Source organism: Panthera uncia, chromosome B1 (genome assembly GCF_023721935.1).
Source record: "Panthera uncia isolate 11264 chromosome B1, Puncia_PCG_1.0, whole genome shotgun sequence".
Classification (NCBI taxonomy): domain Eukaryota; kingdom Metazoa; phylum Chordata; class Mammalia; order Carnivora; family Felidae; genus Panthera; species Panthera uncia.
In genome coordinates this window covers 83,227,574-83,243,408 of record NC_064811.1, presented here as the reverse complement: position 1 = coordinate 83,243,408, position 15,835 = coordinate 83,227,574, and the positions used below count along the sequence as shown (strand labels likewise).

The window sequence follows — 15,835 nt, the reverse complement described above, 5'->3', positions numbered from 1 at the left end:
GGGATTATATATATGAGATGATATAGAATTAGGAGCTCCGTTGAACATGATTCCTCAAGGGTGAGGGGGAAACAAACAGATCTGGTGGCTTTCATATCAAGGGATATAAACAGAGGACTAGAAGAAGAGTATAATATGAAGAATACAATACTTAGAGAGAAAGATGGTTCCCTTAAATTTTCAAATGTTTTATCACACTCTATCCAGAAGCTGAGGGTGAGTTATTCCAGAAAAGCCACTCCTTATGTTTAAGGGAATTGCTAGAGGGAGAGATTGACACCTTATTCCTCAGTTGGATGTGTGTTTAAGTGTTTGTTGTCTTACATCATATCTCCCTTATTTCCAAATGTACTATAAGTGAGTATTTGGAATGTAATTAGAGCAGTTATTTTATCAACAAGGCAACTGAGGCACAACTGAGAATTGTCTAAAGTTACCCAGTAAATGGCTCAACACAAAATAAAAACAGCTCCTTGGCCACTGAAGATTCTGGACAAATCACTAGCCTTTAAGAGCATGCTGGACACTTTCTCTTCTTTTATAATTGGTGTAGGGAAAAAAGAATTCAATTGTACTGTGCTGTTCAGTGCTGTTCAATGGAACTTTCTAAGAGGATGGATATGTTCTAATGAAGCACTTGAACTATGGGTAGTGCAACTGAGGGAATTCATTTTAGATTTCATTTAATTGTAATAAAGTTTATATAACTAGTTGTGGCTAGTGGCTACCATATTGGCCAGCACAGCTACAAAGCATAGTTTATCCACCTGTGGCCTATGACCCACTTTATGAATGGTGAATTACCATTTAATTCACGACGTCAATTAATTTGGTTTTGACTAGCAATGAAGTAAACGAAAAGAAATAGAATTTCTATCTATTTACATTACCCCTATGCTCTTGCATGTTGTTCACTTTTGCAATATAATCCTTAACATATTAATCATAGTTATTTAAAATTCTCTGTCTGATTACTCCAAAATCCATCATCCATGTCACATCTAAGCCTGGCCTAATATTTGCTTTATTTCTTTAGACTATGTTTTTTTTTCTTACTTTTTGGCATGTCTTGTAATTTCTTGTTGAAACCCAGACATGGTGTGTTGGGTATAAGAACTGAGGAGGTGAGCATGCAGTGAAGACTATAAAAATATGGCTGGAAGGTGGGTTATATTTCATGTCTATTATAGCTGTATGCCAGAGGCTTCAAAGTCCTCTATTATCCTGGTTGTTGTCTTTCTTTTTGACCTTGTGCTTCCCTAACTACTCCTCCTCAGAAAGATCCTGCATCTTGCAGTACTTCTAACTGGAACCATCTCCATTATACTGAAACCCCTTTGTGGTGGTGGTCAGGTTGGGGGCAGTCGGAAGCATTCTAATCTTGCGATGAAGTCTTGGTCTTTAAGTGGGCTGGTGTCTCTAGGCTCTGACCTTCACAAGTATTTCTGCTGTGGCAGAGTTTTCCTTCCCCACCCTAAGTGAGATAGAAAAGCTACAGGGGGTACAATGGGATAGATGTCCTTCCTCAGTGGGGATAAGACACTGGTAAAGTGGTTTCCCCTAGAGAGTAGGCCTTTGTTATGGAGAATAGACTGGAGTGGTTCACCATGATTATTCTCCTTCAGAGCTGTCAGAGCCTCTAGAAGATCTTCCCCAGGTCTTCCTATGTGAACCTGGTGGTGGTGGGGTTCCTGGAAGGGAATCCCCCACAATTACGGGTGCTTCTTAAGACTGTAGCCACCAGGAGTTTCATACTCTTGAGCCAGTCCACACTCCACCCCCAGCAATTCATCAAAATTACTATTTAAATGTGCCGACCAGTTTATGGCTCCAGTGACTTTTGCTCCAGCCAAGCAGATCTTGGGTGTCACTCTCTTGATTTACTGTCTCCTTCAGATTTTGGGAAAGTGGTTCCCCCTGCAACCTTAGTTCTCTGACGAGTTCAAGAAAAGTCACTGATTTTCAGTTTGTTTAGCTTTTTCTTACGGTAGGAAAAGGAGTGACAATTTCCAAGTTCTTCATATGTCAGGGCTGAAACCATTACTCTAATAACCACTTTAATTTATTTATTTAAAAAAAATTTTTTTAATGTTCATTTATTATTGAAAGTCAGAGATTCAGAGTGTGAGCAGGGGAGGGGCAGAGGGAGAGGGAGACACAGAATCCAAAGCAGGCTCCAGCCTCTGAACTGTCAGCACAGAGCCTGACATAGGGCTTGAACTCACAGACCCTGAGATCGCGACCTGAGCTGAAGTCAGACGCTTAACTGACTGAGCCACCCAGGCGCCCATCTAATGACAACTTTTAAAACCTCTGTTTGAAGTATGTATTTCTGAATATGTACTGAGTTGTGATGTAAAATGTAGTTCTTGCTAGGGTTAAAAAAAATGTTAAGAAACAGTGGCATGAGGCAGAAAAAAAACAAGACTCTGGGCCATTTCTGCTGAGGTATGTCCCATCCATATTTCCATACACATTCATGGAACCATCCTATTTATTGCTACCTTTGGTAAAAGAAAAAAAATCCTATTAATTTATAAAACATACTAATTGAAAATAAGAATTGGAGAGGTTAAATAGCGTAACTGGTAAATAGTGTTGTATTTGTTTTTTACTACAAATTTGCTGTTCAACTACATGGACAGTATTATGGGCTGGTATCTTGGAAGATATAGACTATTAGGTTTCTGCTTTTCTGAAAAACATTTGAATTTTGACATAATTTATTCTTTGCACTGCTCTTAGTGCTAGGTAAACTGAATATATAATCTTAATGTGAATAATTTTATATGACACTTTGATTTGCTATTTGGGAAATACTATCTAAGTACTTCTTAATTTGCAATATTGATTTTTCGGTAGCGATTTTAGTCTAACTAGATTTCGTTTAAACTCGAAAACTAATGAGTTAGAAATTAATGTTAATTAAATCATTTTAAAACGTGGCATAAGGAAGTAGGGGGCTTTGGAAGAGAAAGAGAAGAGACAAAGTTTTTTCTCATCTCACTTCTGCACACCTTCATCCATCACAGGAACCATGTCTGAAACGTTTATAAATGCTTGGTGTATAGGCCTTCCTTTCTATAATTCAACTCTCACCTAGGCTGTGCAAGGAAATCCATAGAGGGGACATGCTTTGCATAGCACAATAGAAAAGGTTTGTAAGTGCTCTATAAATGGGCTTCATAATAGCTACATTCCAAAAGGAAAAAAAAAAGTTCAGGATGTATTTGACACAGTATTTAATTTTAAATATTTTTACTACATTTCCAGGTTCATAATAAGATTGTATATACTTTTCTACTTTAACATATTTTACAAAGTTCATATTTATGAAGTTTTATAAGTTAATTTTATTCTCTGATTGTAAAAAGATATCTTAAATTCAAAAACAAAGTAGTCCTACATTCGTATCAAAACATTCAGAAATGAATCTATTAAACTTTGATTTAAGTACAATATTGTGGCAGGTGTGGCTACTCCATCTGGAATTTTAAATCTGATACAATTTATCATGCTGCAAGCAAAGGTGGATAATAAAATGGTAAACCTCATAAATTAAATAAGGAAAAGATGGAGGATTGTATATAGAAATGGGACCATGATGATAAATAGTGAAAAAGAATGGCAAAAAAAAGTAAAAAGTTCATGAACGACAGTCCAAGGGTTCATTAATCCTATTATAATAAAGCAAACAATTTTAGTTCCATATTTAATGGCTGATGTATATTAAAGTGCTCTCTGCTGACATATTTAAAAATATGTGATATTGCTGACGGTCATTTCACCACATGGTACACAAGCTAATTTCTCATAATTTACACATTCATACTTTTGGGAATCCAGATTAATAATAACAACCTCGGGTATGTGAAAGCTAAACACAGGAAACACCTGCAGAACAATATTAGTTTCTGTAAGGAAGTGAAACCATTTATCATTAATTTATTGAAAGAAACTCAGGATGATGTTCTATATTTATTAATGCATAAAAAAATTTCTTACCTAAAGCTTCCATACACCAGACTGTCTTATTCCAACGGGTTGGCTGTGTTCTAACACATTTGCTATTTGATGTAAATTCAACCTCCACAGTATCACCAATGACTTCATCTCTCAAAATAATAAATATTTCACCAGGATTCTATAAGATAAAACATGTAACCCAATGAGGACCTTGAAAAAGTTTACATTAACCAAAGAACCCACTATATTTAATAACAACAAAGTCTGCACAGGATAATTATGTTTTCTATCATGTCCTATCTTTTCAAACATAGTCGGAAATAAAATATGTAAATGTGACTCTCACCACATTTTAATTTTATCAACTTGGTGTCTATTGAATTCTCAACTTTTTCCCCAACCCCATCTTTTGCAACTGAAAAAAGTGAGGACACAGTTGCTTCCTTTTGGCCTTGACTCTTCCCTGTCCAAGAGGATCCCTATCTCAGAGTAAGGAGCATCACCTACAGACCTCCAGGGAGCCGTCATTTGCTAACCAAAGCTTTTTTTTCCCCCCTGAATCCTTTTCCTTTGCCTTTCCAGAACTTAGTATATTCACCTATAAATGACAGGACTGAATAGGTATAGCTGTAAGATCTCTTAACATTTTAAGTATGAGTTTTAATGTCCAATGTTTTAAATATCCAATAGTTTTAAATCTTACCTAATAGAGATTCTCTGGTTACTCTTTATGTGTGATGAGTATCTATGAAGGTTACTGAAATGACTGAAGGTTATAAATCTAAAAGTTTCAAGATTTTATTAATGTCGAAAGCTAAATCTATGGATGTAAGTCAAAAGGAGTTATTGAAAACCATTCTGGGGAAAAAGCCAGGAAAAATAATTAGGGATAAAAAGATTGACATTAATACAGAGAAAAAGAAGGAATAAATATTTGCTGAATATCTATTTTATGCTAGGAATTATGTTAAGCACTTTTAATATAAAGATATTTCCTTTAATCCTAACCAAAACATACATACACACATATACACACTGAAACCAAAATGGAAGGCTATTAGTTTTCTTTTAAGAACAGGGTAGCTAATACAGAGAGTTACATTCTGAAGATTAATCAGAACTATCTAAATCACAATCTGTACTCTCCTTTACACTGTGCTCTTTGACCCTTCAGAATAACTAAAATGAAATATCATTTTTATGTTTATCTCAGGTATCACCTTCCAAATGCTTTCCTCAAAGTCAAACTAAATTTCAGTCCCTCGCAAAATAAACAGAAACCTCATTTATATACTCTTATAAAATTGTGTTTACCCAAAAGTCATTAACTTCAAAGTTCTCTTATTTAAAAGTTATCTGTGTATGCATAAATCACCTGCTGATAAAACTTACAACTTTAACGCTCTGTACCAAAGACTTTCTACAAATATATTAATGTGGGGCGCCTGGGTGGCTCAGCTGGTGAAGCGCCCTATCCTTCATTTCGCTCACTTCAGGATCTTATGGTTTCAGAGTTTGAGCCCCATATCGGGCTCTAGGTTGACAGTGTGGAGCTTGGGATTCTCTCTCTCTCTCTGTCTCTCTCTCTCTCTGTCTCTGTCTCTGTCTCTCTCTCTCTGCCCCTCCCCCCCCTCAAAATAAATAAACAAACTTAAAAAAAAGGTTGATGCCACAGAATTGGTTCAGCCTACATACTTCCACTGCGGCCATTTTTTCACCGGAGTCCGGTGCTCCCCAATATTTGTCTGCAGGATATTTTAAACTAAATTTCTCCTCATCAATTGCATTGCAAATGGAGAAAAGATGCCACTATTCCACAGGACACACATTCTTGGCCTCACACATCCCGCATGTCAAGAATGCCTCCCTGTATTCTTCCCTATGCCACACTGAAGCACTGCCTCATGTGACCCCCGAGGTCAGGAAGGTGAGCTCCTCCTGTTTGTCTCATCTACCACCTCCTCTTCACGGGGCCTCCTGTCTAGCTCAGTTTTTTAGTTCCTCTGTTGCTCACACCTGTCACCAAACCTTTCATGACTTCTTATTTATTTTGGCCCCGATCCCCAAGATCCTCTGCATCAAAGTTCTTCAGAGCTCCCTTTCAAGTTTCCACTGTGGCTTATTCAACTTTGGCCTCTCCCCTTCCAAAGTTAGTTTGCCTCAGCATCTTCTCCCAGTGTATTATTCTCATTCTCATTCTAATGAGTGCTCACACCCATTCTCATTCATGAGTGCTCACACAGGCTGCTTCTTAATGCATCAGATTCCCTCCTTAATAGAGGGCAGGACTCCACCTTTCAACCTTTTCCAGAGAAAAGTTCTAAAGGAAAGACAAGCATACTGACCACCCCAAATGAGGGACTCACATCTTCATTTGTACCCAAGGCCAGCTTCACAGGTGTATGACCTGGACTGTTGCACTGGCCGTGCACTTAGAAGGCCCTGCACTTGCTTTAATGTTCTGCTGTCACTGCCTTAAAGCGCTTACTAATTTGAACAAGGGCCCCTACACTTTCATTTTGCACCAGGCCTGTTTGTACCTAATGTTGGCGTGCCATTTCGTTCCTACTCTCCCTCCATCTCCCCACTTCTCTTCTCCTCTCCCACAAGGCCTGACTCGGGGTTTCACAAGCTTCATAAACCCTCCCTACAACTGCAGCCCACAGCAACTTCTAAGGGAATCATGGAGCGTTTCACATTCACACTCCTCATTCGACCTTCTCGAAGTCACGCCCCCTGCTCTTCATTAGTTCTTCCTGTCTGTGTGTTGGCTTCCCAGCTAGAGTTTCAATATCCTGAAAGTATTTTTATTTTTTCATATCATTGTGGCATCTTGCAAAAATTATGTACATAAGAGACAATCTGTACATATTTTTAAAATGAAGATGGAATAAGTCTGTTAAAATGTGACATTTTAATATTGAACACACCCAGCTCCATTCCTTACATCCCTCAGGACTCCCAGTTTCAGCTGTTTGCTGCATGTCCACGGAGAAAGTGGCCTGCTCTAGGAGGGAAGGCCTGCATTGTCCAGCCTTGTCCTTAACTATTATGAACATCTTAACTAAAAATCTAATTATGTGGGTACACTTAATCCATTGGAGAAAATACTCAAAGGATCGTAAATTTGGCTTTATCAGTTATAAAGCTGCTGTTTTGCTTTCAATCTTTCTGACTCATCTGTTTATCCCCTGTTTGGCGCTGAACATTCAGGGACAGAGAGAATTATGATAATTATCCCTTCCAAAGCCTAAAGTTTTGTGGCATTGGTCACAAAACCTTGAGACCTAAACAAAGGGGCTAAAACTTGGTCTATAATAGAACACATAAAGGGTGAAGTTTCCGGGTCTCCTAGGGTTGGTGTCTTTAGGCTTATATGATATATCACGCACAGGCAACAAAGGATTTTTACCCTAGTGGATCATCATATCAGCTTACCATGACTTTTTTACACAGACCAATGGTTCTTTTCATATATTCACGACTGCTTTCATAGGCACCAGTTTAATGAGCACAGTTGCATGTGTTTTATTAAGCCAGGACTGTGCAGGCTCCTGTAGCTGACCTCTATCTGACCCATGACAGCACAGCAAGGATTAGGTTATGGCAATGGTTCCAAATTTGGCTGTTAATTCTCACCTTCAGCATCACCTGGGCAGCTTTTAAAACTGTCAGTGTCCAGGCCATAAACCAGACCATTTATATCCAAATCTCTGGGGGTAGGATTTAGGCACGTTTTTTTTTTTTTAAACCTCCCCCAATAACCGCCGTCCGCAGCTTAGTTTGAGAGCCACTTGGTTAAAGGTAAAGACCTCTTTCGGTCACTGTAAAACCTTACCACCAAAAGGGGTGGCACCTTACAACATAAGCCTTTCGGCATTGATACACACAATAGTCTTTTGCAACTTTTCCTGTACTTTTCAGTGAAGTCACAGGATCAGACTTTAAGGTTGATTACCAAGAACTAGTGTGTGATTTGGTATGAGAAATTAAGTGGGAAGTGCCATTAGCTTCTGTATATTATTTTAAACCCTATCTTGGGCCAAGGAATGAATGCATAGGAGGTCATCTCTGAGATCTTTGTGACTTTCCCATGGGCCCCTCAGAATCACACCTCTCCATATAGTCTAAGGATTTCTCTAGATTTATTGGCTACATAATCAGGTCTGCACTGTGGGTTTGGAGACTCACATTACAGTGGTAGCTACAGAGGTATGTCAAGGAACAGGTCAAATAAAATGAAGGTCTTTGTGAGGGAATGTGCCACGTTCTAGGATTTGGATAAAAAGACACTTCAGTGAAATTAATATAGATCCAAATGTTGATTTAAAGCCACTTAAAAGGCCTTTCAATGTTATACTATAACTTGAAGATTATATTTGCTCCTGAGATCAACAAGTGACTGGACTGGTTTTAAAACAATTTCAGTCTTATCATTAGAAAAGCAGCAGTGGGAGAATAACATAAAAATTAAGAAATATCAGTTAATTATACTCAAGGAAGTAAGAGATTCTGGGGGGAGAAAAGCTGAGATTGCAGTAGACAAATTCTACCAAAAGGAAGGGAAAACAGATTGAAAGCCTGTCTATGCAGATAAAACAAGATAAAGAAGATAAGCTCATTCCGAACCACTTTTTAGGATAGAGCTCGTGAAGGGGAAATAACGAAGCCATTGCTGAACCTATGACTGAGGCTTGCGGAGGTAACTGAAGAGGCAGGAGGCATCAGAGGGCAAGTGACAGTACTTTCCAAGAGGGCCCACTGAGGAAAACATTTAGAGGCTCCCTCTTAAGGCTTCAGGTAAAATCCATAAAAAAGAGGGACAAGAGTCACTGCTTACAGATTGTGCAGCTCTAACGAGTGATTACAGAACAACTGAGCGGATTGCAGAAAAGCCTCTGAAGGGGAGCACTAATTCTTGATGCCATTATTAGGTGATGTGAAGGCAGTTTATTACTGTAAGGGCCATAAATGTATCTCCTGTCCTTGGAGACAGGATTTAACGTTGGCACTATTGACGGTTTGGGACCAGAGAAGTCATTGTGGTGGGGACCACCCCTAGATGCCAGTAGCAATCCCCCCAGGATGACAACCAAAATTGTCTGCAGGCTTTGTCAAATCCCTTCGGGGGGCAGGGGGAGCAAAATCATTCCCAGATGAGAACCACTGCTCTGAGGGAGTTTGTCTGAGGAATTAATGAAATTTGGACTTTGTAGTAATACACAGCATAGGGTGGAGAAGCTAACAAATAATAGGCCAGGTCCAGTTCTAGTTTATATGTTATTACAATGGAAGAATGCCTCCCAGGTGGATTTCTCATTGGGGACATAAAGTTGGATAAGACTCTTTTATACAATGAAAGTGTCTGACAGGCTTAGAACTTGGACATTGTATCTCTCACGATCAATTACTCCACAAGATAAAATCAAGAGGAATATGCTAGAAAAACAAATGTGTTGGCTCATAACAAAATAAATAAATAAATAAAAATACTAAAATATAGCACAGAATGCTAATCCTAGAAAAGGCAAAAGAAGAAGCCAAATTAAGTAGATTTGCACCTTTAAGACCTACCAAGGTATTTCTCAAAGAGACAGGGAATAACTTACATAAACAGAACACTGGAGGCCTATCTTCACTACCACATGAGAAACAATGTTGAAGAAAATGTATTTTCTGCTGTTTTTAGACTGGCACAAGATTTTCAAGGCTTAGGAAATCTAAAATCCATAGAAAGGAACAATGCTTGGAATGACGAATAGGCAGAGGGATCAACACTCCCATGCTCCTGGGGTCAAAAGTAGCAGCAGCATTACCTGCTGCCTCAGTTGAACAATCTACTAAAGCTGATTCTCCAGCACAGGTGAGGGAACAGGGAGGGAACCTCTACGAGGCAAGTCCACAGACCGAATTAATTTTACAGCAAGAAGCAGCAGCAGGAGGGACCTTACCCCTTACCCCCACCCCCCCGCTTAGTCAAAGAGAATGAAGATTATGCCACTACATAGAATTGCTCAACTCAGTGCTGGCATACTGGAAACCCAAAACTAGAAGGGCACTTTGTAGATTTCAAAGGTGCTGGGTGTGAAAAAGGCATGTTTCCAAAAAGACCTGGTGACTGGCAATTTAGCACTGTAAATTTCTAGCTTTTGTAATGTTTATTTTATTTCTGAGAGGGAGAGAGTGTACAAGTGGGGAGGGGCAGAGAGAGAGCGTGACAGAGGATCCAAAGCAGGTTGTGCGTTGACAGCGGTGGGCCCAATGTGGGGCTCGAACTCACGATCTGGGAAATCATGACCTGAGCCAACCGAAGTCGGATGCTCAATCAAGTGAGCCACGCAGGCACCCCCTAACTTTTGTAAGATGGTGGCAAAGTCTCAAGTATCACTTACTGGGAGGAGGCCATATATTCCGTTGTCTCCACTCACCCACCGACTGGAAGATGTCTCAGAAATGAGTAAGTTCACAGGTTGTGCTTTCAGACAACCAGCATTGACTGAAAGTTACCCTGGCAAATCTGAAACATGATTTTCACTCATTTGGATACAAATGATCTTTCCTTTGGTACTTGGCCATTGTTACATGGACTCAGATTGTACTAAGATCTAGGTTCTGAGAGCACAAGATTTTGGCTGGGACAACTGTTTTTTGTCTGGGAATTAGTTTATTTTGAATTCTTTAGTGTGTGGGGCTGGTGCTAAAGTAATCTCGTATGACCTTTCAGTTCTTAAGATTCCTTACAATGTGGGGTACCTAAGTGAGCTTTGAAATAATTTAACTTCAGAAAGTCTGAAAGAATTGTACCCATGTCAATAAAAGACAGCCCATGATCCTGCTTTTGAAAGTACCCTGAATCTACCCAACCATCTACCTGAGCTATTGCAGCCTGGAGGGCAGTGGGGTTTAATTTTTAGATTTCAATTTCTCTGCAAATTTAATAATGGGGAAGGTTTCATATTATTCAAAATTTACTTGGGGCACCTGGGTGTCGGTTAAGTGTCCGACCTCAACTCAGATCATGATCCCGCGGTTTGGGAATTGGAGCCCTGCATCAGGCCCTGTGCTGACAGCTCAGAGCCTGAAGCCCGTTTCAGATTCTGTGTCTCCCTCTCTCTGCTCCTCCCCCCCTCACACTCTGTCTTGCTCTCTCTCAAAAAGAAATAAACATTAAAAAAATTAAAACAAATTTACTGTTGTATGTATTTTTCAAAGCAGCTATTAAGACACACTGCATAATTCTCAGTGAGCAATGTTTAGTTCCAGAGGTTTTTTTTTCTTTTTTGTGTTGATTTTACCTCCCTGAGAATAATTCTCATTTCTGTTTATTACAGTTTTTTATATTTATTTCTGTCTCTTCCACTGTTTCTGACTCACTCGGAGCCACAGGTTCTGATTGTTCAGCCTGTCCTCCCTCAAGTTCCTGATTCCTTTAAGCGAGTTGTAATTTTTCTTTGCCTGGTTACATGTGTTGGTTCCCTCAAACTTGAACGATTCAATTCCTGGAGTCTCTAAGGTAGTGTCAAAGAAGTTGTTGTTTCTCTGGAATGAACAGCATAATCGCTTAAAACAATGATTCTTCTGCTTAAGTAACGGGTCTAGGGGTGAAGGGATTAAATTTTGCCCAATTGCACAGAAAATTCGGCTGCCCCCAAGACTGCTAATACCAACAAGATTGGGGGTTCTCTTCCTAAAGACACTCCTAGCAGACAATCGCAACCCCTGTCATTGAGTGGCATACATCTACTGGCTTCTACCAGAAGGATCCTTTCATGCAACTCCTAAGGCTCAGGAGTGTCTTTGGCTTGTCCCACTGAAGGACAACACAGACACTGAGGGTCACTGTCTGGAGATTATGGAGATACAGATTCAGGCCAAGCTCTACCAGTGTGCTTATTTTAGTAGTCCATTTCAATGAAGACTTAGCAGGAAGACATGTATTCATATAGTCACCTTCTCAGAAGTCCACACTACATTCCTTGCTCCATTATACTTCTGTTCCTGAAAGGACCAACTCTTCCAACTCTTACGATATTCCCACTTAATAACGCAGGCCTTTAATATATGTTTAATAATTGAAAAACTGGTGATATTAGAAAATAAGTGTTTTCAAATTCTATTCAAGAATATGTTTTCACTATTATAGGAATAAAATCCTTGATCTGGTTAAAATGAAATCAAAAATTCTTAAGTAGCTTTATATATATAGCAATTATATATCTTTTGCAATGTGCCAAATAACATTTGATAAAATGAAGCTTTCATATATTCTTTAATATTTAACTATTCAACAAATATTTACCAAATACCTACTAATGGCCAGAGAGTGTTTTGGATTCTGAGGACACAGCCATGAACAAAGTACCCAACTATCTTAGAGCCCACATTCTGTTATGAAAACAAGAGAGCCACTTAAATAACAAAGTTTCTTACTGACCTCACATGGAATTTCAGCAGGAAGCACAATTGCCTGTGGTATGGTATCTCTTGAAGCTTTTGATAATTCTTCAATTTCCTGTCTCTTACTTATTTCCCCAGAATGTTCCACTTTTAGGTCTGTTGGAATATTGACCTCAAGGTAGTCATCAGAACCTGGAGAAAAGTACATGAATGTGAACTACATCACAATTATAATATAGTTAAGGTCATATTATTCCCTCCATTGTTTTAAAGACTAATTGTTAAACAATCAATTTGATTAATATATGGGACAACAGAACTGAGTTGAAAATAACTGAATCAATGTTAATAATTAAAATAACACTTCACAATTTAACTAGTATTATTATAACCTTAGTGACTAATCTAAACCAACTATATATGTTCACCTACTAGTTTAAGGTTCCCCCCGAAAAAAAAATCCAACCACCATGTAATATTTTTTCTTAACATTAAATTAACACACCTGAAAAAGATGGAACTATCTCTTTTCAATGACTGTAAGTAAGGAAATTTATTTTATTTTAAGTGAGAACAATTATTTATACTTCAAAAAGATTTCTAATTTTTTTTAATATATGAAATTTATTGTCAAATTGGTTTCCATACAACACCCAGTGCTCATCCCAAAAGGTGCCCTCCTCAATACCCATCACCCACCCTCCCCTCCCTCCCACCCCCATCAACCCTCAGTTTGTTCTCAGTTTTTAAGAGTCTCTTATGCTTTGGCTCTCTCCTACTCTAACCTCTTTTTTTTTTCTTCCCCTCCCCCATGGGTTTCTGTTAAGCTTCTCAGGATCCACATAAGAGTGAAAAAGATTTCTAATTTTAAAAACAAAAAAGCAAAATTGGGAAATGTCACTTTATAAACTAGTATTTCTGCACAACACTGGTTTAAGAGTGAAATATCAGTATTCATCCAAATGTTGATATGTTCTGTGAAAAGTGTGTTCTATACCGAAAAACTGGCTTTCTTTATGGCAGCATCACTAGAACAGTGAAATATGTTAATGTGAGTTTCAATCTTAAGGGGAAAGGATATTTGTTTTTTTTGTTTTAACATTTAGTAATTTAGCATTTGGTCTTAGTCATTAAAACATGTTTTTCTATTGAAGAAAAAAACGTTGTATTAAGAGTGAAGGATAATTTTTTTATTACTCAATATTTCAAAGCCCAAACGCCTCTCATTAGAGTACAGACCAATGTGGCTGAAACTGAGTCTCTAACAACTAGATCACATCTGTAAGCTCTTAAGTCAACCCCAAAAGTATTCCTAAGTCCACAAAGAAGATAATTGGGGAAAAAAAGAAACTAGCCCCTGATAGCTAGAAACCGCCCCAAGACTGTGTAAAAACCTTGGTGTTGGCTGGGAGCTGGCCCAGTGTCCTAGTGAAATCAACAATTTCACAGAACATCAACATCAGACATGGCCACTCTGCCTCCATGGTGGGTCAAGTCGGGGGTGAGAGCACTTTGTAGTCAAGTCTGAATCCAAGCGAAAACATGAGCACTGCCTAAATCACAAAGAATGACCAAACATCCCAAATCCTAGCTTCTGTCACTAGCTATCACTTCTTTACCAATTTCAGCCTTCGTCTCTTTTTCTCTTGCCCTCTAGTTAGGGTAACTTACTCCTCTCAGTTTTCCTGGGAATTTTCCTGGTTTGGGCACTGACATGTTGTGTCCTAAGAACCCCTTCAGTTTCAAGCATACTGGGACAGTTGGTCACCTTATTTTGGATAAAGATCACTAATATACCAAATCATAACATTACAATTGCTTTTTGACAGCAAGCAAACTACAGCAAAACCCTGCTTTCTTGAAACCTCCCTCAAATCACTTAACAACAAGCCTAAATCCTACAGTAAGTCTTTTCTAATAGTCATATTGAGATGGCCCATGGTTCTCCATGGTGTGCCTTCTCTTCATTGCAACTAACAAAAAGTCCGAATAGTTCAAGTGCAGGTGTGTTCCTAGTGGTTTGTGGCTAAAGGACACTGACAGGATAAAAAGGAAGAAGAGTCAAAGGCAGTATAGATGGAAGTAGCTAGAATTTGGTTATTTTACCCAAAAAAAAGTGAAGTTGCCAGTTTCACATAGGTAATTCTGTCAGTGAAACAGAATAACAAAAAGACATGCCCTCTAGAGAGGAACATCCGCATGCCACATCTAAGAAAGAGAGTGGTTTTTCTGGTGTTGTTCTGCCTTATGAAAATTGCAGAATAAAACCAAAAAAAAATCTGGGATTTCCAGATTTTTCTTAGTACTAAGGCTATAAAAATAGCCTTTATTTCTTTAACAATTTCATAAACGGTTTCATTTTCTTTCTGTCTCTGTCTTTGTCTCTCTCTGTCTCTCTCTCTTTCTCACACACGCATGTGCACACACACACACACACACACACACTCACACACTCACATCCCAGAACAGTGAAAGGTTGTTTTGAACTGGCTCGATCATTTTGTGAATTGATGAAAGAGCAAGGAAACCATTTTATTTAACACACTTTAGAAGAAGGGGGTGTAAATTATTCTAGCACAGCAGCATCTAGATGTTTTCTGCTAATTCCTCTGTGGTATTAGGTTAAGAAGAGCTATTTTATTTACCCTGAGGACATAATCATGACTATACAAAAAGATTTATCTCCATGAACCTTCACAGAATCACTGTTTATACTGCAGAAAATTGGAAGCAGTTTAAGCAATAAGGGACTAGATAAAAATCTGCACTGTGAAAAAGATACTGTCACCAATAAAAATTCTCTCAGAGAGTATTTACTGATAAGAAACAGGTCTGTAATATAACTGAAAAAGTTTCAAGTTATGAAATTATCAATTTAGTAGGTTCTTATTTTAGCAAAATAAGAAGTATAGGACTTCTGGTTTCAGGTCCCACATGTAAGGAGCTTTGGAAATCAACACTCCTCCTAACAAAAAGCTAAACTGACTGAAAAATCTCCAGTCTTCTTTGATGCTTAAGAAAGGGGTGGACTTAGAACAAACTGCTGTCCCCCAAATTGGAGACAGTCAGGGAAGTACAGGGAGTCTCAACTTACAGAGTAGACTTAGGACTGCAAACCACCCAGGAACCAGTGCCGGGGTAGGAAAACCACAACTGTAATTGATGCTCAGTGTGGACAAGTCTGAGAGTTAAAAACTGCAAAGGAATCCAGCTGAAGGAGGGCCTCCACATTATTTTGAGATTTACCTCCAGGAGCTTGACTAGATTCCCACAGAAAATATTAGAGAAAATTCCCCTCCTGCTGCTGGCAGGGGGAGGGGAAAAGAAATCATTTTTAAATACTCCATAGCACTCTGTTCTTCTAAGAAAGGTTTGTCCTCAGGGCAGACTGGTTAATGACAGCCTAATCTACTGGGGTATTCTCAGAGTCTAAGTGACCTGGGGATGAGAAATACCCAACAGCAGCCCTCTG

At 38.7% G+C, this 15,835-nt stretch overlaps 1 protein-coding gene across 4 annotated transcripts in view; it reads right to left on the bottom strand.

The window, feature by feature from the left end:
• The window catches only part of BANK1 (B cell scaffold protein with ankyrin repeats 1), a 319,777-nt gene that overhangs the window by 227,436 nt on the left and 76,506 nt on the right, over window positions 1–15,835 (bottom strand). For all 4 annotated transcript variants that reach the window (XM_049632137.1, XM_049632139.1, XM_049632136.1 and 1 more), the window contains exons 3-4: window positions 12,401–12,555; window positions 4,006–4,144 (exon numbers count right to left, since the gene is read on the bottom strand). In XM_049632137.1, coding sequence (XP_049488094.1) covers window positions 4,006–4,144; window positions 12,401–12,555 — 294 coding nt within the window. The remainder of the gene's footprint in view (window positions 1–4,005; window positions 4,145–12,400; window positions 12,556–15,835) is intronic.